At 35.0% G+C, this 27,320-nt stretch overlaps 1 protein-coding gene across 2 annotated transcripts in view; it reads left to right on the top strand.

The window, feature by feature from the left end:
- Positions 1 to 27,320, top strand: part of RALGAPA1 (Ral GTPase activating protein catalytic subunit alpha 1) — a 123,609-nt gene that overhangs the window by 86,058 nt on the left and 10,231 nt on the right. For both annotated transcript variants that reach the window (XM_070940525.1, XM_070940535.1), the window contains 4 exons: positions 19 to 174; positions 8,383 to 8,541; positions 9,630 to 9,757; positions 25,873 to 25,997. In XM_070940525.1, the coding sequence (XP_070796626.1) occupies positions 19 to 174; positions 8,383 to 8,541; positions 9,630 to 9,757; positions 25,873 to 25,997 (568 nt within the window). The remainder of the gene's footprint in view (positions 1 to 18; positions 175 to 8,382; positions 8,542 to 9,629; positions 9,758 to 25,872; positions 25,998 to 27,320) is intronic.

The raw sequence follows: 27,320 nt of genomic DNA, 5'->3' as shown, positions 1-27,320 counted from the left end.
AATGGCTTTTTATTTTAGGTGAACCTAACAAATCATTGTGGTTTTATGGGAGGACTTCAGAAAAACAAAAGCACTGGTTTGACCACTCCATATTTTGCTACCTCTATGGTTGAAGTAATGTTTCATGTATCAACCAGAATGCCTTGTGATTCAGATGACTCCCTAACAAAAAAGGTAGGTATTCCAAAGTAACCTTTCACACTCTAATTAGTGTGGTGTGGTGATTAAGTTATTGTACTAAAACCTGAGAGATTTTCAATCATAAACATCACTGATTAACCTTGGGCCACTGACTATCTCTCCATCAAATCCATCTCACTGAGTTATTCTGGAAAAACTAATAGAGGAAAAACAGGATATTCAGTAAATCTAACAACTATAAAGGCTGGTTCATTAAATGATTGGAGGCCATTTCAAAGTTCTGTCATTCCAGCATACACAGCTACCTGGAAGAGTCACACTGGCAGGAAAACATGAAAGGCTATTTCCTTTCAGGTATTTTTCATTCTTCTCATGTCATGATTGGGCCAGATAGTGACCCTGTTTAAAGTGACTGGTTCAATGTGAATCTCAATATCTATAGGGCATTATGAAAAATATTCTGTGCATCTGACAAAGTCGCTCGGTTACACTGTTGAGTTGAACTCTTCTAGGCAGAACCTGTTGAGTTGGCCAAGCCATCGCCTTCTCTTGTTAGATGTGAAGTGTTTCAATTTGGGAGGCCTGAAGAAGTAGGTTTTGCATATTCTCAATACTTTGCTACTATAGTCTGTAATAGTAAAAGACAACATGAATAATGGGAAGAATCTTAAAGAATAAGCTTGTAAAATTGTTCTTTATTTTTTGTATACAAGCAATACATGTAGTCTCAAAGTGAACTGTGGGAAAAATGATACATGTCTCTGATAGTCTACGCTTTAGATATATCCTCACCCAAGAAATAACCCAAATTTATTAATGGTTGAAAAACAATTTAAAGCAGCTCTTTTCCAAACGTTTTTGCCCCAGTTGACTGACAATAGGTGGCTGTAATTATGTTTTTTATTGTGATATTTGTTGTTTTTTTGCTTGCATTTATTGTAAACTGCCCAGTTCTTCAGATCTGGAATGGGTTATAAAAAGAGTTTCATTTTGAGTTAGATTCACTAACATACATGTTAGCTATAGGGGAGTCTTTCAGAATAATGTAATTCCAGTATCTAAAAGTATTGAGCCAATTAAAAAAAAATTTTTTTTCCTGATCCATTTCTAACTTGGACATTTAGAAACAGAGGATGCACACCTTACCATGAACAACCATATCTAAAATACTAAAATATCATCTACCAATTACATGTATTTGTAGCCAGCATATGTAATCAACAACTCCAGACCTTTTATTATAATCTCAAAAATAAATTGTTTTGCACTACTGGTATTTCTTTTTTCATTTAAAATCCAATAAATTACACATTACTGACATAAATTGAGAGAGACAGGGAATATTTGTCTTATTACAATGAATGGTGAGCTATCATTAGATTTTAAAACCTTCTATTCTGTACGTATATCTTCAGATGTTCTAATCCATTCCACAGACACATTAATGAGCACTCGTAGAAGTGCAATATTGGAAGAAGTGAGGCAGGTTGACCTCAGCATGGAGTTTAATACCTGTAACTGAATTATATCATCAACAGTTAGTATAGAGAAATAGCTATGCCTCTGGCAATTTTCAGATTTGTTCTATGTTCAGTCTCTAATAATTTCCTGTGTTATTATTTAACAGACTTTGTGCTCTAAAAATTTCCACTGATACCTTAAAAACTCCCATCAAACAGCCATTTTTCTCCTACAATTCAAGATGCCTATTTATTTAGATGTATAGACTGATAGACCCAGAGGCTCTAAGCGGTATTTCATAACATGAACTCAGCGATTCTGATATAGCTCAGGCTGAGTTTTTCATCTTCAGTACCTATAGTTAAGATGCCCAGATTCAGGCATCACAGCAAACTGCAGTTAAAACAAAATAAGCAAATACATCAGAGTTTTTCATAGTTGTAAGAGTGAAATATCATCAAACTATGCAGAATTGAAACTCACAATCACTCATTCTCATGAGAACTGCTTATAGCAATAGCACTTAGACTTATATACTGCTTCACAGTGCTTTACAGCCCTCTCTAAGCGTTTTACAGTCAGTATATTGCCCCCAACAATTGGGTCCTCGCTTGGAAAAGCTCTGGGTGTGTTTCACTTCTCAGATGATTACAAATATCTTGTTAAGGGACATCCTAGCAGCATCTGTTTTCTAGATTTGTGAAATTGTTAGGCTGTTGGTTTGAGCTCTGAGCTTGGCAATTTGGTTGCAGATGTTTCGTCACCATTCGAGAAGACATTGTCAGTGTGTTTTGAATTGTGAAATTGTCTCCTCTATTAGATATTTGTATAGTTTATTTTGTTCCTGTCTTCAGCTAATTTATATACAGTGGCCTCTAGGTGCATTTCTGCTAATAGTTGGCAAACCTGAACAAAGAACAAAAAGCTAAGAGATTATTAACAGCTGCCGGACACAATGAAGACTGCTATCCCTCAGTCTTTGTGCTTGAATTTGAATTTCGATCAGATTTCTCTCAATTCTCCATCTGTCTCTGGCTGTTACAGAAACATTCATCTTCCTTTAAGGAGTTAGCATTTCTGTTGTTGAAATACTAATTTAATATATATAGAAAATACTATGTATAGTCAGAGCAAAAATAGTACTACATTGGATTGAAATGATTCCAAATCATAACTCCACCCGGCAGAAAAACTTGATCTGTCCTTGAGCTCGTCTAAAGTATTTCCCCAATAGGAAGCATATTTTTGAGCCAGCTAAGGAAAAGAAAAATTCAAATGTGGGCTCGTCTCATTTCTTTCAACAAGATCTTAGAAATATTGGAGCCTTTGATATAGAAGTACATAACTAAAGGAGTATGATTGTCCTGAATGGCATTTAAATGAAACATTGGTTTTTCTGTATTCCACATTATGTTATTTAGTCCAGCATATTTTTAAAAAGAAAATAATATCTTTGCTTCCAATTTGATTTTTTTTTAAAAAAAAAAGGGGGGGGGAATCTAATTACTTTTAAAGTTAAAAAGTTAAATAATAAAATCTGCATATTTTACTGAGCGAACAAAAAGAATTTTGCCATGGAATTCAGTAGGGAAAAGAAGAATGTCACAGAAACTGTTCTAAGGAACTCTTGAGTTTAGCTGAGAGGGGTAAAAAAAGTAATCTCTTGAATAGCTGCTGATTTCAAGGGGTATATCTTGATTGCTGAGTGCTGAAAGTAGCTGATGGAGTGACTGCTTCCTGCTCAAGAAGCAGAGAATGTAAGAGGAATATAAGGCAGCCATGCTCCAGGAAGAGTTCACTGGACAAGCACGCATGGAGATGTAATGGGAATTTGACCCAGGAATTTAAGGAGCATATCCTTAACTATTTTTTCTTTTAAGTCAAGAGTGTGCTAACCTAAGAGACTGAGAAAAAAGAAATAAAGCCTTTATTGGTAGTTCCTTCAATAACAAAAGTTAAAGTTAAAAGACAGAAGTCTGGTTGGGATGCACTGCTGGTGACATGTTTGTGTTTCTGCCTGAGAACACCCTGGCACATATTTGCAACAAATACAGCCTTGTAACCTTATAGCAGTGTTTGACAAGTCAGAAGACCGAATGGGTAGTGGCTCTTAAGTAATTGTGTTTTATCAGATTGAATAAAGGAAGCACTATGAGAAGACCTGACAGAGAATGCATGGTAAAGACAATTAAACAAACTTTATTTGCAAAAAGACATGGAAGATACTCTGCACAATTGGAACTCAAATTTATTTCATCAGGCCCTGATAGAAAAAAAAAAGGGGGGGGGAGTGTAGGGATTGGTTCCCGGATAGATAAACATTCAAATTAGTATTGTTGAACTAAGCCTCTAATATAGAGTCCCAGTATCAGAAAAAAGACTGGTCTCCTTACCACCACTCACTATAAGTTAGTGAGAAAAAGAAATCAGAAAGTCCCTAAACAATGCAAATGGATATATTTCAGTTCTAAATAAAAAATGGCTCCTTTGCTGGAATATCTCAAAAGTGCTTTTTTCTTCAAAAGGCAATTAGACTTTTTTTCTTTGAGGAAGAAGAAAATGTTTCACTTCACATCCAAGAAGCTTCATCAGTTATGATGGGGGGTGGGATGGAAGAATAAGATGGTGTGAGGGGGAATGGAAGGATTGTATTTCTTTGCAGTCATCTAGTCATTAGCACTCTCTAAGAGCTGTTGAGACCACTTGGGGGTTTATCTATGTCCTCAGGGTCACCTGAATCAGGGTGCAATTGGTTGTGGAATCTTCTTGGATTGCTGCAAGGGTTGCAATGTAGACTGGAGATAGGTAGTGTCTTATTCCTCCCCCTCTGTGTTCCATTCTAACATACCGTATTTTTTGGAGTATAAGACGCACCAGAGTATAAGACACACCTTAGTTTTGGGGAAGGGGGGGGGAATTCTGCCTACCAGGTTTTGAGGTTGGGGCTGGGTGGGACTGTGCTTCTAAAGTACAGCTGATTGTCGGAGGGAGCAGCAATTAGAAAAGCTGGCAAAGCACAGAAGATCGCTTCGCTTGCGTTGGGGCAGAAAAACAGCTTCAAAAGCATACCGATCCTCGGAGGGAGCTCCAGTGACAAAAGCAGGCAAAGCGCGGAAGGGGTAAGAGAAGGCAGCAGCTGTTCTGGGTAGCCATTTTGGGCACTGCGCGGGGTTACATCCGGAGTATAAGATGCACCCAAATTTTCAGGAGGGAAAAAAGTGTGTCTTATACTCCAAAAAATACAGTAGATGGATTCTTTTACCCTTCTTTCAAACCAATGGTCCTCCCTATCCAAAATGTGAACTTTGCTATCTTCAAAAGAGTGGCCTTTGCCTTTCAAATGCAAATGGACCAATTCACTCTGATTCAGGTGACCCTGAGGGCACAGATAAATCCCCAGAAAACACCGCAGAGAACGATTACTACTGCATAATCATGTTATTTATTTATTTATTTATTTAATTCAGTTTTGGCACCACCCAATTCCAACTGACTCTGGGCAGCGCACAATACAGTATAAAAAAGCCCAAAACAAATCAAAACAAGATGTTATATAAACCGACCAAAACAAAAATCAAAAAGATGCCCCCAACAAGGGGCTCCACCCACCTCAAGACCTGGAAAACAAGTTTCCTAGAATATCAAATGGGTGAGGACCTTGTGGATTTCAGGGGGTATCTCTACCAAATATCATGCACCATTTACATGTTGTAGTCCATTGTGTAATTTAAATGGAGCCTGGTGGCGCAGCAGACTAATAGCCTGTTATTAACATCCAGCTGCCTGCAATTACTGCATGTTCGAATCTCCCCAGGCTCAAGGTTGACTCAGTCTTCCATCCTTTTTAAGGTAGGTAAATTGAGGACCCAGTTTGTGGGGGCAATAAGCTGACTTTGTATAAATATACAAAAGTACGAAGGCTATTGCTTAATGCATTGTAAGCCGCCCTGAGTCTCCGGAGAAGGGCGTCATATAAATCAAATTTTAAAAATAAAAAAAACAAAAAAAAATGCAAATTTTACATGCAGAAAAAATAAGTGCATCCTATATTTATCACTATGTTAAAATACCTAAAATCAGAATCAGGTATAGATGAATAGAACATTTTAGAGAAATCTTATTTAATCCTCAAGACTTTTCATTTGCTGTTTGTTGTTGAAGTATGTAGTGTCACCATGCTTAGGTCAAAAAAATTCTCTGAAGCTTTCAGAAAAAAAGTATAAATTCCTATAAGTATGGGAAGGGATTTAAAAAAAACAACAAAGCAATTGGATTGACATCAATCATTCCACTGTCCACAACATCATCTGCAAATGGAGATTTCAGACAACCACCAACTTGCCTGTGGCCATCCCAGCAGGTTCAGTCAGAGAACAGAACACACAATGTGAAAAGAATCCCCTAATGTCGTCAAGTGACTACAGAGAGTTCTCACCACTATTGATATTAAAGCTGTATGAGTCTATCAAAAGAAAGAAACTGTGCATGGGAGATGTCCCAGAAGGAAACCTTAACTGTCCTGAAGGAAAATTTGCTCATGAATACCTAGGCAAACACCAGGACTTCTGGAACACATGCTCTGGACAGAAAGGCAAATACAGAGTTATTTAGTTGTAGTACTAGAAAACAAAAAAAAAAGACAGCATGTCACCAGAAGAATCTGATACCAACTGTAGAGCATGTAGTAGAAATGTTATGGTTTGCTTTGCTGCATTAGGGCCTGGGCAGTTCACCATCATAAAATCTACTATGAATTCTTCATTGAATAAGAGTATGCCTGAGGATAATGTGAGCTCATCTATCAGAAGATCAAAGTTTAACTGAAAATCTTTTAACATGGCAATGATCCTCAGCATTCCAGTAAATCCACCAAGGAATGGTTAAAAGGAAATTAAGGTTTTGGGACTGGCCAGGTCAGATCTAAACCCCATCATGAGGCTGTAAAGTGATTTGAAACCACTTAAATCATCACACAGCTGAAAATAGCCTGGATGCAGGAGTAGGAAAAAATTCTTCCCAGCCAATATCTGAGACTGGTAGACGGTTATAAGGAATGCTTACTTGTGGTTATTTCTACCAAAGAAGGCACCAAGGGTGCATTTACTTTTTGCACAGAAGGAAATACATAATCTATCTTCTAATTTTTTGTTGAATAAATGATTACAAATGATTTTTTTTCAATTGCTTTGTATACTGTTAGAATGAAGAGAAAGATATTTATATGTCCACATATGTTTTAAAAAATCTATATAGGATGTATTTACTTTTTCCTTTAGTTTTTTTCCCCTCACTGTTTTTACTCCTGTGCTCTGCATATCGTTATTTATGCTAAAAGCGAATTGCATTATGGGTATATTTGAATATATCCATTTTGAGAGTACGTTTTCCTCTTCCCCTTTTTTTAAAGAAAAAATGTTAACAATTTAACTAGGATTGGTAAAAAGTGAAGTGGGTAACAAAAGCAATCCTAAACAAAAGCAACTAGCCATCAAAAAATTGTAATGTTCTCATCTCTTCTTTAGATCAGAGGGTTCTACACATTAGTGATAATTTTGGCAAGAGTTCAAGGGTTAATGTAATAGATAAATAAAAGGAAATTGAGCCCTGCATTATTTCACTTGTCTTCTCTTTCCAAAACTAACTTACTTAATTTTTTTAACGTAAATACTTGAATTCTTCCTGCCAGTGTTCTTTGCTTTTACTATCGTTTATTACTTCAATTATACTTGGTATCACTTAGAATGATCTGCCATTTGGAAATCTCAGTGTAGCCTGCAGCTTAGTATTAACTCTGGCTGGTATTGTAACATATACAGCATATGACATTAATGTATCAAAATTAAATTTGATCGTCCCTTCTGGTTATATTTATTTCACATTTCTTTTGTATTCAGTTAACGTAAACTTATTATGAAAGCTGACACATGATGAGGCTATAAAGGAAGAATGTTTTCAACTATTTCGATTTTTTTAATGAAATTTCAGATATCTCTGCTTTTCCAGTGCTTGATTCCTTTTCAGTGCTTTAGTAGAAATTGTAACCTGGTGCTGTAACTATAGAAATACTTTTAACTGATCATATTGGTTTATGACAGTTCTGTCTACCAATAATTGCAAAACAAAAACCTTATGTTAAAAAGTTGTTCATTTAAACAGAATTATAAACTATAAAAAGAAAAGTAATAAAAATAATTGTTAATAGTAATTGTTCTAGTAGCATCATATTTTAGGGATACAGTCTGGTGGTTTACTAAGATCATTTCCTATATTTATTTATTCGTCATGTTTATATAGCCACTCTCTCACACATGTTACTCTGGGCAGTGTACAATAAAATAAACCATAAAGCAAACATTAAAATTTATAAATAAAAAGATTGGGAGAAAGCATTTTGATATTATATGCAATGTAGTCACCTTGAATGTTTCTTTAATTTCTGGAAATTTCTATATAATTAATGTATTATATAGGAACTATTATCCCAAAGGTGCTTTCTTTCAAAAGGCAACTGGACTTTCTTGTTTTGTTAGAAGATGTTTTATTTTCTCATCCAAGAAGCTTCTTCAGTTCTCACTGAATGGTGGCGAATGGAAGGATTTATATGCCTTGTAGTCATGAAGAACTGAAGAAGCTTCTTGGATGAGAAGCAAAATGTCTTCTAGCAAAACAAGAAAGTCCAGTTGCCTTTTGAAAGTAAGCACCTTTGGGACAATCATGACCTAGACAACTGAGAATCTTCATAGACATTTGGGAACTACTATGTTATTTCTTTTGTTTCAGCTTAGACATTTAGGAAATGATGAAGTTCACATTATCTGGTCAGAACATACTCGAGACTATAGAAGAGGAATCATTCCTACAGAATTTGGAGATGTACTTATTATTATATATCCAATGAAAAATTACATGTTCAGTATTCAGATTATGAAAAAACCTGAGGTATGTTCCAACTATTCCGATTGAGCTAAGACATTTAGAAAATGATGTTCACATTGTCTAGTCAAAGCATATTATGGATTTCAGAAGAAAACATCATTTTTATAGAATTTGAAAATATGCTTATGGATATATATTCAGTGAAAAATTAATATGCTTAGTATTCAGAGTATGAAAAAATAAGGCATCTTCTAATGATTTATGCTATGTCCCATCAATAGGGGATGAGGTGCTATGCAGATTGCTGAGTTGAACATCTTGAAGAGTTCATCTTCAGCACAGATTTCAACAGATCGTTTGGGCTATGGAACAATAGCATTAGCATTGTTTTTGTAATTAAATAGCTGCAGTTCGCCAATAGCTATGGATAACCCTGGATCAGAGCATACATTAATGAGCTTTCTCTGTTGTAGTATCTGCCATTGGAGCACCTTCCCATCTGAGAGTTGTAGCCCCTCCCCCTCCCCCACACTTGGGTCTGTTTCTAGATCTGAGTGAGAATGGATTGTAGACCCCTTGTGGGATGTTTCAGTTTTTTATTTCATGGGTTTTTTTTCCCAGAGCTTCCTTTGGATTATATATTCTGTGTTTTAATTGTTTTTATTATTGTAAGTTGTATATTGTATAGTAAGGTTTGGATGGCCTTTTATACATGCATAAATTACCATTACCTCTTTTAAACGTATACTTATATTTTGATATTAATTGCATTTATAAATTAATCGTATGTTAAGGTGTCCACAAACTATTTATATTTTTTCATAAACAACCATACCCTGCAGCAAATTTGCAACCTGTTCAGCCTTGCTTATATTTTAGCCTTTAAGAGAAATTTTTCATGATATTATTGGGTATATCAGATTAATCTTAAAATAAATTTGAATATAAATATATATAATATAATTGAAGCAGGTATTAATATAACAAAAGAATTCTCTCTTTTTGAAAATGTCAGATGATCATATTGGCATCAAGCAGTATTTTAAATAATTTATGATTAATGAGAGGTGTAAACATTTGTTAAAGCTGATTGCTAATTGTTGTAGAAACTACTAATTTAATGGCTGAATTTCTGAACTTTTTGAATTCAGGTTCCATTCTTTGGTCCATTGTTTGATGGTGCTATTGTGAATGGAAAAATTCTTCCTATTATGGTTCGAGCAACAGCTATAAATGCAAGCAGAGCTCTGAAATCGCTCATTCCATTATACCAAAATTTGTATCCTTTAACAGAAAGAAAACACTCGGAAGCAAGTTCAGCTGAGCATAAGCTAATTTGCTTTCAAATAATCATGCCTAGGACTGTTATCATATGTTTGATTTATATCCGGAGTTTCCATAAATTCAGTTTTGAAAACCTTAAGATAATATTGATTAAATAAATTGCAAGAATAAAATGAGATAATAGAAAGGCTTGGCTCCAACTTGATTATTTTATTTTTTCATCCAAATTTTTATTAGTTTATCAAAATATAAAATACAAAGAAAAAATGAAAATAGTGGGAAAGTAGGGGATGAAAAAGGGAAGAAGAAAAAGTGTAAGCAAAAGGCAAAAAAGAAAGAAAAGTATTGACTTATTATAGCACAATAGAATAAAATAATAAACACAGTCTCAACTTTTAAATATATGGTAGCCATTTCTATAACAACAAAGCCCATCTAATCAGCAAAATCCAAACTGAATTTCATTTTTTTTCAACCTTAAGCACAAAGTCCAGAAGTGGTTTCTTAGTGAAAACAAAGTTAATTTGATTTAAAATACTTTATTTTGAATGACTTCTGAATAATTAAAATTATTTGTAAAAATATATTCTAAACTTATTCATCTTTAAATTACCTGAAGAAACATTTTTGACTACAAACCAATCCATAAATAATTTCAAAATCAATAGCAAAGGACACATATGTTATATAAATGCTGCTGTCTTATATTTCTGTTAAATATCATTAATTGTAATAGTGAGCTGCTACTTTTGAGCTGGTCTTTGCATCTCTTGTCAATGATATTCATTTCTTTATTAGACATAATTATTTGTAGTGAACAGGTTCGTGCTATTTTATTGTTTGGTTAGTAGTGGATATTATTTTAATTATTATGTTTATAGAGGACGCTTGGTTGGACATAGTGTAATTTGTTAAGGTAAGTCAGGCCTCTTTTGGACATTTCCCATGGAGTTGAAACCAGTATTTGATTTGATAAAGTTAGATTTAATTATATGTAACTAGTTTAAAATCTATACCTGATTATGGTAATTAAATACAATTTGAATTTTAAGGTTGTATAAGAAGTGAAAAATATGCATTTTAAATTAACACTTATCTAAAAGATATTTTTAGCAAGTATCTGGAAGATCATTTGTAATACATATTATATAGGTGACAACAATGAGTCTTTGAATATCAAAATTCTAACAATTTTACTTCATTATATGATAATAATTATATAACATTGTCAGCTAAATTCCACTCACTAAATAGTGCTGAGATTCCAAAGCACATATTGTAAAATTTGTGTCCATTAAAAATAGTCTGAGACTGCAACATGTCTTGGTTAACTGTATATCAAATGTTGTTCAGTAAATTGCAAGTGTATTGATTGGCATATGCTGCCTAAATCAATTGTTCTGACAGCCAAAATTACAGTAATCTGTCAGTATTGATGACTGTCTTTCAGACTTCGGTACCTTTTCTTCATTTGTCTTCTTTTTTTACTTGTTTCTAAAGTGCATTTTCTTGTAAGCATTCTTGTATTGTCATGGTAGATACTTGATGGTCCTTTTTTGTCCCTTGAAACCAATTTATGGGCTTGATCATGAAATTAGAGATAAAATACAGCACCAGGGAGCATGGGTGGGCAATATTTTGCCTAACAATTGGGTAGTGAATGCAGCTTAGGCTTGTTATCAGTCATTTATTAATTAGATGTTGAGAGAGTATGGTTTGGTTGTATTTTTATGGTGAAGGAAGTAATGAGTAATTCCAAAACATCACTTTAAATACCTTTGATTTTAGACATTGTAGATTCAATAGAAAACTGATTAATTTTAAACTTTTCTCTTAACATTTGTAATATAGGTTGTTCACATATCTTCATTTCAGAGATGTAAACGTTGTTGTTTTTATATTGTGCATCTGTATGTGTGGGCTTACCTATGGATCATACTGAAAATATGTCACATCACCTTTTCTGCTAACTCTTCTAATCTGTGATGATTTGCACTAAACATAGAGATCTAATTAGGGGTAATTTAACAGGTAACAATGAATCCCACTAAACAAACAAAATTCTGCTCTTTCTGTCTGAAAAAGGCTAGACAAATTTGTGAAGGAATAAAACATAAATGAAATTAATATGATGGGGTATACTTATCTATTTTTTCCATTAATTCTTTTATTTTAAAATTTTAATGATTTAAATACACAAGATGTGACTTTTGTGACATCAATTTTGTTTTTACTTTGGAGAAAATATACTGATTGTATGAAGAATTGCTAAAATCACTGTACTATTGTGCTACTTTAACAAAAAAATGTTTATGTATATTCTACATATAATAACTGCAAAATTCTTTGGTATAATTTTAATAATCCAGAATATATATTTTTATGTTTAGTTAAAACATAAGCGAAGTAAAGAAGAATTTATACTGAATCTTCTTTTAATACAATCTCTAGTAGAATGAAATCTTGAAAAGTTTAAAAAAAGAAGAAGAAGCTGACATTATGACAATGTGAATGTGTTCATTTTTTTAAAGAAATAGGATAAAGGTCATACATTATCCATTTCATTTAGAGTGCTTCTACTTATTGCGAGTATGGATTTTTTTAAAAAAAACCCTGTTGCCAAGCCACAGTTCCTATCCATCTGTTCTTGCTATTGTGAAAAGGTTCAATTTTCAGGAAAACCATGCATTTCACAGAAGGTATGTGAGGTGAAATTTCACAGAAGACATGATGGATCCTGATTCTTAGTGATAAACCAGCAGGGTTGGCATATGGTTCTGCATGATATGGAGGCTTGGGTTCCTTCGCTTTACTTTTGTGGTGTGGAGCTGATAAAAAACTGGCTCTGTATTGTTTCACTGGACACCAATCATAGGCAATAGGAACTGCCCATTTTAACTCGCGGTGGGAAGGAAACCCAGGCACAGTTCACAATAGTACTATTGTCATGTTGCAAACTACTCTGAACAGCTTGACAGCTTTTAAAGGAGCGGGAGAGAAGTGTTGCTTTTCAAATTGGTGCTCAAAAGAGTGATGGGAAAAACACAGTGCTGATTTATTAAGATTCTTTCTCTATAATATTATCAGCTTATAATAATAAACAGTTGCCTGTTTTTTTAAAAGCTATAGTAATCATCATACATAGGAATGGCAATATAAAAGATCAGAAGTTATCAAGTCTCTGAGTGGAACAAATTTTAGTGTAAGAATTTCTAATTAAATCAGTGAAGACATACAATCTGCTATAGTACAGATCCATGAGCAAAAATATAATTTAGAACACTTGGATATCAGTAAATCAGTTTTTCCCATCCTGTTCTTCACTTTAGTTTCCTTGGTGGTTAATTGTAGTCTTCTACAGCTTGGGGGAGGCTGACCTAAGTAACTAAAAACATTTATTTTACTCCTATTCCTATTCTTCAAAATTCAGAAAAGAAATTCCATTAGTCTTCAAAGAAATATATAGGAAGGCATTTTAATGTACTGGAAGGGGAAAGGCAAAGAGATTGGTAAGTCTTCTTAACGTTTTAGCCTTCAGTATCTATACTGCCTTCAGTGAAACAAGAGAAGTCCAGATTGATAAAATACATAAAAATGAGAGTTGGATTTTTAAAAGTAGATATTTTGGCAGCAGAAGCCCCAAAGTCCTGTTTACAGTGACTTCCTTGAATATGAATGAATGATAAATAATATTCTTTTCTTTGATGATTTAGAATATTTTATTACTTTTTAACGTATAGAAGAGTTGGATGATTTTCGGAATGGCTCTCTGCCATTCAAATTCATTCCGTTGTCTGCCTTTAGCAACATTCATTTCCCAAAATATTGTCTACTGACAGAAATGTGTCAAATTCCAGAGCCTTGTATAGGTGATGGCTAGTTATTGATAATCTGATATTTACCAATGTTATAGCATTCTGATGAAAAGCATCCACACCTGTTTGGCTTAACTTGTCTACCAGAATTCTGCAACATGGCTGCTTGAATATTATTGATACCTTTAGTACAATCCAGTGCCCCATAGGCTCATCAGATGTTCCTTTATGATACCATGCATAAATGATCATTTCAGTAACCACTCACTTCCTGTTACTCTTTTCTATTTATATACACCAGTGGTGTCAAACTGGTGGCTCACGGGGCATGCCCACCCCAGCTCTGCCAAGAGAAAAAAAAATCACAATACGTCACGTGACAACAACTTGATGGAAGTTTGACACCCATGTTATACATGCGAGATTGACACCCATGATATACACTATGCCTGTTCAGATAAAAATATTAATATCTTGGCCAGGTCTTAATTTTATGTTTTTTTCTTAGCTTTCTTTATTGTCCATTCCATCTAAGCCAGATATCCAGTGATCAGGATTGTCTCCTAAGCTTATAAACCCTTTGAGTCAACAGACAGATCTTTTAATAGTAAAGTTAGGTTGTTATGGCTCTTAAGCAGTCTCTCCCTGATTATATCTGCTCATCAGTGTAGATATAGACATTTTGTGGATTGAGCATTTGGGTACATATTTTACTCTAGAGCCTGTATGACTTTTCTGATCCTGGAGTCAATTTCTTTGTCCAAAGATGCATCACTATTGCTATCCAAATAAAATCTGTTGACTTCTGATCTTCAGAGGACCTGCTGCATCAAGGCAAGATTTTTTTAAGGAGGTGTATTTGATTATGAATAAGGGAGTGTAATAGATCATGAAAAGCAGGAGATTTTTCCAGAAGTCTGCTGACTCAAGGTTGTAGGATCAGCTTCATTTTTTACCAGAATTACATTATTCACCAATTCATGCATCATATTTACTCTAATAATTTGTTTAGGCAGTCAGCACTGAAAACGGTCTGCACAAAATTCTACACCCAGTGCAGCCTTTTTGGGTTGATCAGTATAATTTACAATGAATAGGAAAGTCCAATTTGCTGTTGATATACACATGAGTCAGATTGTAGCTGCCTGGCAAATTATAAAACAATTTCAGAGAATCTTTTTTCAGAGAAAAACAGTATGCGGGGAGCAAATAGAAAGAGCTTCTTGGAATTTCATGGACTTAGTTTGTTTTTAAACAATATACAATCAGTATGCTGCATATATTTCATAGTTTGTGACATACAGGTAACTGTATGCTGAATTGCCAGGTGGTCTTTAGTTAGACTAAGGATATTAGTTGGAGCGTGCTTAGAGTAAAGTAAGGGTGCAGTTGTAAAATGTGACAGGACTGACAAGTATTGTATTTTTAACATTAACAGAGAAAGCAGCATGTTACTATGTTGGATGAGCTTGTCCTGTCTCTATCTTATTAAAAATCATTATAAAAAGCAGTGCTTCCCAAACCTGGATAAATTATCCAAAATTGGATAAAGGTGTTCTTTCTTTGGGTGATGACACACAAAACCATTACCTAGTCACAATAGTAACATATGGATTGTCTTAAAGCAGTGGTTCTCAACCTTCCTAATGCTGCGACCCTTTAATACAGTTCCTCATGTTGTGGTGACCCCTAACCAGGGGTGGGTTCTAAATTTTTTTACTACCGGTTCTGTGGGCATGGCTTATTTTGTGGGCGTGGCTTGGAGGTCATGTGACTGGGTGGGCGTGGCTAGCTGGTCATGTGACCGGGTGGCCATGGCTATGTGTATAGGGACTACTCAGAGGGCTGAAAAAAGTCATTTCTGACAGGTCCTCGCACTTTTGACCGGTCTTCGCACTTATGACTGGTCAGCATTTATGCCCATTGTAGCATTCTTAACAACCATGTCACTCATTTCACAACTGCTTCTCTTCACCATGGTGACAGGATAGGGCAAAAACGTAAAATGTGAGGACAGTCGTAAGTTCGAGGACTGGTCAAAAGTGCGAAGACCAGTCAGAAATAACTTTTTCAGCCCTCTGAGTAGTCCATATGCATAAAAGGATACAGCAATAGAGAGGGGTGAAGGAAGGGAAGGGAAATTAGAGTAGGAGTGAGGGTAAGAGAGAGAGGAAGAGAGGAGGAGAAGGAGAAAGGAAGAGGAAGTAGGGAAGAGAAGAAGAGGGTGAGGAAGAGAAAGTAAGAAGGAAAGAAAAGAGAGAGGTGGTAGGTTTGAGGAGAAAGATTGCTGTACGATAAAAAAGATGGAAGAAAGCCAACCCCAAACAAATATAAAGATATTAAGATAAAGAATGAATTGTTAAACTTTAAAAAATAAAAGAGAACAAATATGAATAAATAACAATAATTAGAGACACACATACAAACATACAATGTATTTTTTTTGAACAGAGTATTTGGCCGGTTCACAAATTTAAACAGTGTTTAGTCATTTCAATTAAATTTACAATTTCTATATTTCCTTTTTGCCATATTTATTCCTCATCTATTTTTGTAAAAAACCAATATTACCCTTCATCCTCATCTCTAATCTTAATCAAATTCAATTTTTCCCTTCTATTCTATATTATACCCCTTCCCATTGTCATCTATTTTTATATCCATCCTCACATTGGTTAATTATGTAATATTACAGTTGTTTAATATAAATTCAACATTTTAATATAAATCAATTAGTTATATAACTACCTTTTTTGTATATTAATCAATATGAACATGAATATTCCAATTATTTCCATGAAATCCAATTACTTACAAATCAATTATATTTACCAATAATAATAAACCAAATAATTTTCCCCATATATTCCTCCAAACCACAACTTAACCATTTCTGCTTTCAACACAATATACAATTAATAGTATCTCAATTATTACAATTCCCTAGTTAAATAGAGCTTTTTTTCTTTTGTGTTTTAAAATCTTGAACTCTCCTCTTTTTCCCTAAATTTCCCATTGTTTGCACCTACCTTTTTTGGTGAGGAAAAAGAAAAGAAATCTGCCTACCTAATTTTTCAACGTTGCAGCAACAGCAAAGCAGTTTCAGTTTTGTTTTTCAGCATAGCTAGGGGGAAAAAAAATCTGCTCCAGGACTCTTTGCAAGGAAGCAGCAGAGCCCTGAGCAAAACAGCTGAGAGCAAATCAGCTGAGGGTCGGGAGCCGATCTAATCAAGGGCTAATTAGCCTATGCTGAAGCTCCGCGGGCCAATAAAATTACAAAAAAACACCGAACCATTTGTTAAATTGCTGGCTCGCCCGCCCCTCGCCCACCACTATTTTTTGGCAATAAATAGTGGTGCGGAGGGGCGGGGCAAGCCAGCAATTTAACAAACGGTTCGGCTGCACCACTGGCTATAGGGCAGCCCTTTGAAGCCCCGCGGCAAGAATTTAAACAGTTTTTTTTCCTCTAGCCATCAGCTGGGACTCAGGAGGCAGCAATAGATTGGGAGTGGGCGGGGTAAGCGAACGGCCGGCGATGCAACAGAGCAGAGAGTGAGGGTGAGTGAAGGCGTGGGGGGGCGAGAGAGGGCTTTGGCGACCCCTGTGAAATGGCCGTTCGACCCCCAAAGGGGTCGCGACCCCCAGGTTGAGAACCGCTGTCTTAAAGTGTTTTACCTACATTGGGTAAAAATGACTTTCTGACAAGTGGTTTTAAGTAATGAAGGAAAATAAATTGGAAACACCGTATAAAAACTTTGGTTGATTGAATGTAGGAAGTGGAGATCAATATTCATGGGCCCATCTGTTGCCAATCATAGCATATGGAAGATAACAGAATAGTAAAGGAACATGATAAATAAATTGAAAACAATATTGTTTATGAAATCAGAAGGTCTCTGATCTTATGGAATGGAATTGATGAATGCATACATGGAATAAGAGTAAATATTTAATTATGAATGGAAGAGCTAAAATTTATGCCAGAAAGTATGTATTGTTGCAGGTTTCATCAAATGGGAACATAAAAGCTCATAGTTGTCACATATTATGCTCCAGTGAATGTGATAAGAGAGTGCTGTAAAATGAGTATAAGAAGTTATAAATATTATGAGAATGTAAAAAAATATAGTAAGATTGCTTATGACTGGTAAAATGGTAGAGTATGAATCTGAACTGCTTACAGAGTTCTTGTTCAATATGGGCAAAGACTATTTCTGAGCTTGACAATTAAAATAATTGTTATTTTACCCAAAGAGAACAATGACAAAAGTGAATGAAGAAATTGCAGGGGGATTAGTTTGTTAAATCTGCCTGAGAAGATATTTAGCAGAACTCTTATTGAAGTGGTTCAGGAGCTGATAATGAGTAAAAGTTGGGACATGCAGGGCAGCTTTATGCTTGACCCAGGGTATGTAAATCAGATTTTGGTTCCTGAGCAATCATGCCATCTACACATACATAAACGTGTTATAGAAATAGTATAATTGTAGATTTAGAGCAAGTGAATAAGGGAGTGTTTTGCATAAGTCATGGAGTTGGGAATGCAATAAGAGTACTGTAATGTATGATGGAAATAAAGCATGCAGTGAATAAATGAGATGCTGAGCAATTAATTTAACATTGAGTAAGAAGTAAGAGAAGGACATGCAATGTCTATTTGTTTAATGCATTTTTCAATTAATATATAAGAAATGCTTGTAATGATATTAGAGGTGCATTGTTTGAGAATACCATGGATGTGAGTGCAGCCAGTGCCATGTTGTTAGCGGACAATCTGAGTGGTTTGCAGCAAATGTTAGACAGATTGTCCAGTGCAGTGAGGAATATGAATTTAATGTTAATAGATTTAAGACAAAGATAGTTATTTGGTAAGGAAAATAAAGCATCTACTTCAAAATGGCAAAAAAAAAAAAAGCCAATAGATAATTTTGTGGTTAATATATGGTCAGTTGCAACAAGCGAATGTTTGTTTAAAAATCATGCTTCTGCCCTCATTTGTAAGTTGCGTGTGCCAGGGAAACAGTAAAATATATATAATGGAAATTGGTTGTTTAAGAAGGTGGGTAAAAACAGGGAAGGGAATGAGTGGAGAAAGAGATTGAGTCAAGAATGAAAGGATGTTGTGACTAGTACATTGACATGGATGATTTGGTCATATAGAGATAATGAATGAGTATTGAATTGCAAAGCAGCTGCATGAAGCAAGAGTGAATGAATCAAAAGGATTTGTAAGACCAAGAAAGTGGTATTCTTTGAGTGGAGCTGGTGAAATCCTCAGAGAGATGTGAGTTTAAAAAACAGCATATGAAGGAAAACAATATAATTGGTATATATTCATGTACATAGATGTTTAGATAATAATGCAAGGGTCTTATGGTAATCATGACTTCCTTAATAATTTACTCTATTAGTTGTTTATTTTAAATTTGTATTGATAGTGTGATTTAAAATATTTCATTAATTTAATTAATTAATTTCTATAACCACCCAGCTTAATCAAGTGTTTCTGGACAGTTAACCATTCTAACAGTATAAAACAAAACAATTTTTAAATCATTAAAATAGTAAAAAGATCCCCAAAATAAATCAGAATAAGCAGTAGCCATGAGGATTAATCAACTAATAGTAAAGCCATGTAAGGGGACCTTTAACAAATTCCAAGCCCCCTAGCCAAAATATTGTGCTTATTTTAAAATAAAACTAGTACAAAACATTGGTTTAGGTTTAGGTTTATTTGGATTTATATACCGCCCTTCTCCCGAAGGACTCAGGGCGGTGAATAGCCAAAGATAAAACACATACAATATAAAATTTAAAAACAATTTAAAACATATTAAACAAATTTGGCTCATACTAATTAAAACACCCCTTTTTTAAAAAGCAAATTAAAATTAAGCAATTAAAAAGAGTTAGGCCAGCCCAGCTTGTTGGAATAAAAAAGTCTTGAGGGCACGGCGGAAAGTGCATAAATCCGGGATCCTCTATATCTCCAGGGGGAGCTCGTTCCAAAGGGCAGGTGCCCCCACAGAGAAGGCTCTCCCCCTGGGGGCCGCCAGTCGACACTGTTTGAGCGATGGCACCCTGAGCAGCCCCTCTCTGTAGGAGCGTACTGGCCGGTGAGAGGCTACCGGTGGCAGAAGGCAGTCTCGTAGGTACCCAGGTCCTAAGCCATGGAGCGCTCTAAAGGTGGTAACCAATACCTTGAAGCGCACCCAGAAGACCACCGGGAGCCAGTGCAGCTTGCGCAGGAGAGGTGTTACATGGGAACGTCATGTCGCTCCCATAACCATCCGCGCAGCCGCATTCTGGACCAGTTGGAGCCTCCGGGTGCTCCTCAAGGGGAGCCCCATCTAGAGAGCATTACAGTAGTCCAAATTTGTCAATTTGTGCCCATGCATTTTCTTTTGATTTACCATAATTTAGGTAACATTATGACAAGTTGATCTTAAATATAGTATTCCACAGAGTTTCTCACTCTCTGACATTCACATTAAAGTAGATAAGTATAGGATGGCATAATAATACTTTTAAAAGTAAGTTGGAATTGATGGGATAGAGTTGTATGGGCACAGTTCTGTGATTCTCTTCGGGTTTTTTCAGTTAACATAAAAACAAAGTAAAACCAAGCCACTCATGCACTTGATTGATTAGAATGTATAAGAGATCAAACTAGAATTTATGCTTATATTATTGAGAAAATATATTACTGCTATATTTCATAATAGTAATTCATTGAATACCCATTCTTCCGTTTACCACAGGGGTAGATTATATTTAAGTCAAGATTAATGGATAGATTTTGATGTTAAAATCCAGTCTCTTGACCTGCCATTCCCTAGAGGCATATAATGCATTAGCTTAAACCAATATGCAGCTTATCAAAGATACTGTGACACAGTCTTAAATGATGGTTTACTGTGCAAAATTACTGCTTTCTCTGATTATAAAATCACTATTTTGTATTCTTGATCATTGCAATATTAAATAGAAATGTAATCAAATTACTGCACATTTAGATACAGATAGCCCTTAAGTAATTGTGCACTGTAAAATTTCTATATTTATTTTTCTTCATGAAGTCTGTCAGAGTGCATGTTTAGTAAAATAGGATACTTGGCTTTATTTAGCTGAAGTAAAAACTCCTAGAACCATAGAATCACAGGGCTGGAAGGCACCTTGGAGATCTTCTAATCCAACTCCCTGCCTATGGCAGGAGACTTTATATCAAACCGGACAAATGATTGTCCAATTTTTACTTGAAAACTTTCAGCATGGTACACTGACTACTCCAGGAGACAAGCTATTCCATTAGTTAATTGTTCTTACTGTCAGGAAGTTTCACCTTTGTTCCAGATTGGATCTCTCTTTAATCAACTTCCACCCATTACTTCTTGTCCTGTCCACAGGAGCTTTGGAGACTAAATCAACCCCACACCTCTGTGGCAGTGCCTTATGTACTGGAAGACAGCAATCATGTCACCCCTAATTCTTCTCTTCATTAGAGTAGACATACCTAGTTCCCTTAACTGTTCCTCATATATTTTCTTTTCTTAATTTCAGTTTTTATTTCTAAAACTTGTAACTCAGCAATATTTTTTTCCTTTTATGTTTTGTATGTTCTGTCTATTATAGATGATGATGTCTCCTCTGTCTCTAGGCCAAGCACAGAGAGTAGAAAGGAATTAAATTCCTCATGGGCTTTAATGGGGCTTGGTTGGGCCAAGGTGAAGAAGGAAAAGAAAGTTTTCCTTGCTAATGAAAAGACAGATAGCCTCCAGTTCTGTTGCCAGAATTTCAGGAAAGGCCAAGTATTATATAGGCAACATTTAGAAGTTGTTTAGCTTGTCTCTTCCTGAGAGCTTTCATGTTATTTGTTCCTCTTTGAATCGGTGATTATGACTGTGGCTACTACTGCTAACAATCTCTTATTAACAAAGTCAGAGTCAGACCAACTCTTAACAGGATTTATCATCTGTAGCTATTTTCTAACTATCCCACCTATATCATTATATAAAGAGGCTTTTGTATAGTAGATATAGCCTGAAAGTACATTCCCAAAAGCATGTCTTTAGTCAAAAAGACTTCATAACAGATTGTTTTTGTAGTTAATATGTATATATTCTAATAATAGTACGAAATCAGAAGAGTATGGAATACAGTTACATCAACTTTGGCTACCATAATATGGTTTAAAGAAAGTGCTATTTTGTCTGTCAACTGAGCTTTTCTCAAATGATTAAAGACAAGCCATACAGAATGATCAGGACTCAGATTTTTCCCCCATTTCTTCCGGAATTGGAAGGACAATTTGTATTTTGTTACCTTCTGTGCCTTCGTCTTTATAAGAAAAGATAATGCTATCCTTCAATAGTAGCAATTCTGATGATGATCTATCTTTGTAACCTTTTTACTCAAACTGCAAGCATTGAAAACAAACTTTGCTTCACTTTTATCCTCTCTGGATCTATGCACACTATATATAATAAAATAAACCTTAAAAAGGTTTCATTTAGAGACCTCTGGAACAGGAACATTTTGAAAGCAGGTAGGTGTCTCCACCCTGCTTTTCATAAAGCATTGTACCCATTCAAACAGACTTTTAAAAACAGCTTATTTTGATAGCAGGCTGTTCTCCTGTGGGCCTTCAGCCTTTGCTTCCTGGCAGCACCTTTGGTGCGAAAAGAGAGTGCTCAATTGGGAGACTATCAGTGCCAGCATGCATAGAGTGATAAGTTAACACACCACTGGGAATTTCTGGGGCCCACCAAGATACTTCACTTCTAATGTGCTAACAAGCTCATTTTTCTACCTCTTGCCTCTTCAGTTATTTTTTTTTCTCAGAAGAGCTTAGAAGTTGAGTGCATCAGGCATAATGAAAAGCTCCGTAGGAGGGAGAAGCAATAACCCAATTTTTCCCTTTTCAGCCAAATAGAAAATTAGTTTCTGGTAATACACAAAGGCCAGTATTTTTTGTGCAAGGGGCACTGCTGTGAATCAAAGGACTCTATTAACTGCAGAAAATTCAGCAGCTGTGAATCTCCCCCAATGGAAAAAGTGCTTTTCAACAAGTTGTGAGATATGTAGTATTATTTAGACTTCAACCATCAGTTTCATCCTCTGCCACTTATATACAGCCTCTTAAAAACAGTACTATATTACTCTTCTGTGTTAAGGCTTAATCTTGTGTATGTCCCACAACCTAAGAAGCTCCACAACAAGGAGGTGTTCTATTTCTCCTTGTTCTACTACTTATGCTATTAGTTGTGATTATTTCAAGGGAAAAAAATGATTTGCAGTGTAATTTTATGGAGACAGTTGAGCCAAAGCAACGTATAAATATAGTAATCAGGTTTATTATTGCCTTTTCTGATTCAAAGTACTTTTCTCTATGCATGTTTTCTATATATAATTAAAGTAATGATCACTGCAGAATCCAGTTAATTATTTAAATATAAAGGTTAAGGTGGAGGGTTCAGTGTTTATTGTTCTTTAAATTATCACTTGCAATCATGAGAAAAATCTTTGCTAGTCTGAATATTAGTGATAGATAAAACCGTAATACCTCAAAAGGAAAAGTAAAGTAAATTGTTATTTCCCCATTTCTAATAAATTATTTGAAGGAATAACTTTTTGCAACTGAGGTAATAAAAGCAAAAATAAAAAGGAAATAGATGAATAAATGAAGACTATTTTACAGGTAAGAGACGAGGAATTATTCATTTGTTGCAGGAGAGAGGATAGTGAAGAGATATTCAGCTGTTTTTCTGTGGTGGATGATATAAGGATATTAAAAAAAGTGCCCTACAGGATTGAAGATACATTGATAAACATCAGGTTGGTTGACTGTAGCTGTAAAATGAATGCAGCCCTGAGGTTGTGGTTTAGGAATGTGTACATTTAGTTTTTGAAGGTCCGAAAGACAAGGAATAAGTTCTGTATTTTGACATGAAAATTTTAAGAAAAAGCAAGGAAAAATGAAATGACTATCCGTATCAGACATCCTTTGGTTTGCAAAAGAATAAGCAATTAAAATACTTCTGTGTGATATTCCAGACACAATTGCTCATGCATATTTACTTTATGTCACCAGGAAAAGAGAGAGATGGATGGATGGATGGATGGATGGATGGATGGATGGATGGATGGATGGATGGGCGGGCCTATTGAAGTTTGATTGTAGAAGGTACTTTGAATATAATGTGCGAGTCAGGGGTGGGTTCTACTTTACTACCGGTTCACAATGGGGTCACGCACACACTCTTCTGCGCAAGCGCAGAAGCATTTTGATGACGTCGGGGTCGGTGGGCGGAGCCTCCCACCAGTTTTACTACCGGTTCTATAGAACTGGTGCGAACCGGGGGCAACCCACCACTGGTGTGAGTCTTTGCAACACAGTTTCTTTTCTTGATTTAAGTAGATTTAAGAAAAGTGGTTCTGTGTTCTATCAAAAGATCTCAAAATCAACAGGAATGGGATTCTAATATCCTTCAGTGATATATATTAGCATCTAATCATTTACAGCAAGTAGAACTTATTTTCCAATGAAAATTCCACTAAGTTGACTTTTCATTTGTTTCACTTGCACATTTTAAAACAGGGCTGCAAATAATTTTGTTCTATTAGAAGAATAAATTTGAGTGATGTTAAGCATATCTTTGCATAAAAAATAAAATAGAGACTGGCAAAGATTTCCTGATCCAATGAATATAGCAAGACAACTTTTGCAAGTTGCATGAGAACTGATTCTAAGCTCAATAAAGCAGCCTATAACACCAAAGCAGCATGATATTTTTTTTCTTGATAATTGTATGTTGCTGCCTGCTGTTTTACATTTTGACAGCCATTTCCATAGCTGCTTTCATGAACACTAGAAATATTCTCTCTTTTTCTCGCTTTCTCTCTGCTAACAATAAAGTCAGGGCCTCTGGAACAAGCAGCCTGGAGAGGGTTCTTCAAAAGCAGCGCTTCAAGGTACCAGCCTCTTGTCAATAACATCAGAAAGAGGAGGCTGTAGGACAAAGGAAAGAACGAGGGTGCTTTTCTTTTGACATCCTTGGGATGTTTACTTTCTTAATCAGTGCTCAGGGATGCTATCTGATGTTTTTTTCCCCTTGTCTCATTTTTTTTTTCCTTATGCAAAATATTTTAATTTGCATTTACAAATGAAATTCAACAAACTGAATTACATGCTTTCGTTCTGGATTAGGGTTTTGAAAGTTTTTGTTTTGTTATTTATATTTAAACTGAAGTCCTGCACTCATCTGCTACTAACGTATGAGTAAATATGTACAGAATTTCAATGTCAAATCCTATTTTGAGAGTATGGTGACTTTAAAATAAAACCTTTTTTATAAGCTAAGATGCAGGCACTCAAGGTAGTTTGAAAGAGGTTTGGTTATATTTTTATATGCTATATTTTATCTGAAAATGGCTGTGTAATGCAGAAATACATATACAGCTTGTCAGAATTTGGACAGATTGGATTTGGTTATCTCAACTGAATGTAAATATAACCCAGCTTTCTGAACCATTTGTTTTATGTAGATGAAAGCAATTACGAGCCATATTGGCACAGTTTTTAAGGGCTAGAAACCAGGAGACTATGAGTTCTAGTTCCCCCTTAGGCATGAAAGCCAGCTGGATAATTTTGGGCCAATCACTCTCCCAGCCCAACCCATCTCACAGGGTTGTTGTGGGGAAAATAGGAGGAAGAAGTATTATGCTGTTCACTGTATTGAGTTGCTTTCAAAGTAATAAAGCTGGGATTAGAAATCTAATAAATAAACCCCACATCCTACCAAAGTCATAGGACGTTTGTTGTTATCACTTTTATTATCATATTCTATGATTGTGATCACACTTACTCAAAAGAAATGGCTTTGCTCTTCCAAAAGCTTTGAAGTAAGAGTGGTTATAAAACTGTGTGATCATTTAGAAAGAAGTCATGAGAAACTCAGACCTAATTTGAAAATAAAATGCTTATTCAAAAATAAATCTCGAACTAACACATTCAGGATTTAATGAATGAATGGAATGATCAGTAGATGTTGAGAGACACTGTCAATTTTACTTGGAAAACCATAAATTATAAGCATAGTGTGTCAGAAATCTTAAAATATAATGTTTCTTTTATTTGATCCTTTAGCTTCTGGAGATTGAGAAATAAGCATTTACAGTTCAATTGTAAAATACTTTGTACATAAATCCATTAAAAGAAAACAACAACATCACTGATTAAGGCTGTATTTTCTTTGCTTTAAAATGTAAATTCTCCTTAACATTTGAATTCAACAAGCTATGAGGAAAGAGCTCGCTATCTCCAAACAATTATTCAACATCACCTAGATCCTTCAACGTTTGAGGATTATGCATCTCAGGTCTTTTGCCCAGCATCCTGCCACCATTTGCCTGCTGAAACTGGTAAGAATATAATAAAAATAAAGTTTTTTTGTTAAATGATACCTAAAATGCAGTATTTACACGTAACCATGTATGTATATGTGTATATGCGTGTGTGCATGTGTATGTGTGTATAGCATCTCAAACAATAAAATTTTATTCTTTCTCTAAAAATCAAAGTCATTTAAAACTTTTCACTTTATACTCTATAATAAATCTTTTCATATTTATATTATTTGTGAATGTTTCTGAATACTTAAGATTCCTAAATATAGAGACTGATCCATAAGCCTAATTGATCTACATTGTTTTTAAGGAAAAACCATTTCTAGTCTTGGTCGGTAAAACAGAAAGAATATCACCACTGTTATCCTGTTAAAATATGTTGCTAATTGTCATTTTCACCAATAAATTACATTTTTGAAATCTTCGATAAAGATACTGCATTTTCAGTTACTAATAAAACAATAATCACTTAAGAATATGAGTGGCTCTCAAGGCCTATCTGTACAAATAATTTGAATTCCTGATGATTATTTCATTTATTTCCCCTCTTTAGATCATTAAATATCAGTTCTGTTTATCAGAAGGTAAGACAAAGTGTCTAAAAAAACCCCCTCTGTTTTATTAATCTGTTACTAAAGCACTAAGCTTGTAACCTTGTTGTATGCAAATTTTCCTGACTGCCCTTATTTTTACTATTAAACAAGAGAGAAATTCACACTGACAAATTACCACTACATTTTATTCAAGTTTAGTATTTTACTAACTCCAGGTCTGCATGAAACACTAACACTGTGGTTCTGGGATTAAGGTAACTAATGGAGAGACATCTGTTGAGCAAGTCATTCTTGATTGTGTCTGACCTTTTGTTTCTCAGCATGAACAAATAGTACTGGATGGCAGTGGTGTGATCTGTCCCCTGTCCTGTCTTTCTTCGGTGTCAGCAGATAGATTATGAATTCAGTGTAACAAGCAATGATAAGAGAAAAGTCATTTGGTTTTTGGCAATAAAATTTTATACTGCAATGACGTGAAAGAAATTGAAAACATTACCAGTGTTATTATCATCACCTACTTGCAATAGAGAAAAATCTCAGCTGGGTTTTTTTTTCCTCAATACGATAGATGGAAATTTGGTCATCAGTGAAACAGAAGCTTTGAAACCATATTTGGATTTTTATATAAAATTTAAAGATAACACAAAATATATGGAATATGAGTATCATCACTCAAAGCAATACTTTATTTATTCTGGTACTGACGGGTTTTAAATGAATAGCGAACAATAAAGTGAAAACTGAACAATAAATGCAAATGTTTGAGCGTGATAAACATCTGAAT

Source organism: Pituophis catenifer, unplaced genomic scaffold, assembly GCF_029215685.1.
Source record: "Pituophis catenifer annectens isolate HBS135680 unplaced genomic scaffold, rPitCat1.0.hap2 SCAF_1, whole genome shotgun sequence".
NCBI lineage: Eukaryota > Metazoa > Chordata > Lepidosauria > Squamata > Colubridae > Pituophis > Pituophis catenifer.
Note: the sequence above shows the minus strand (reverse complement) of the source record. Positions and strands in the feature narration are given on the sequence as shown.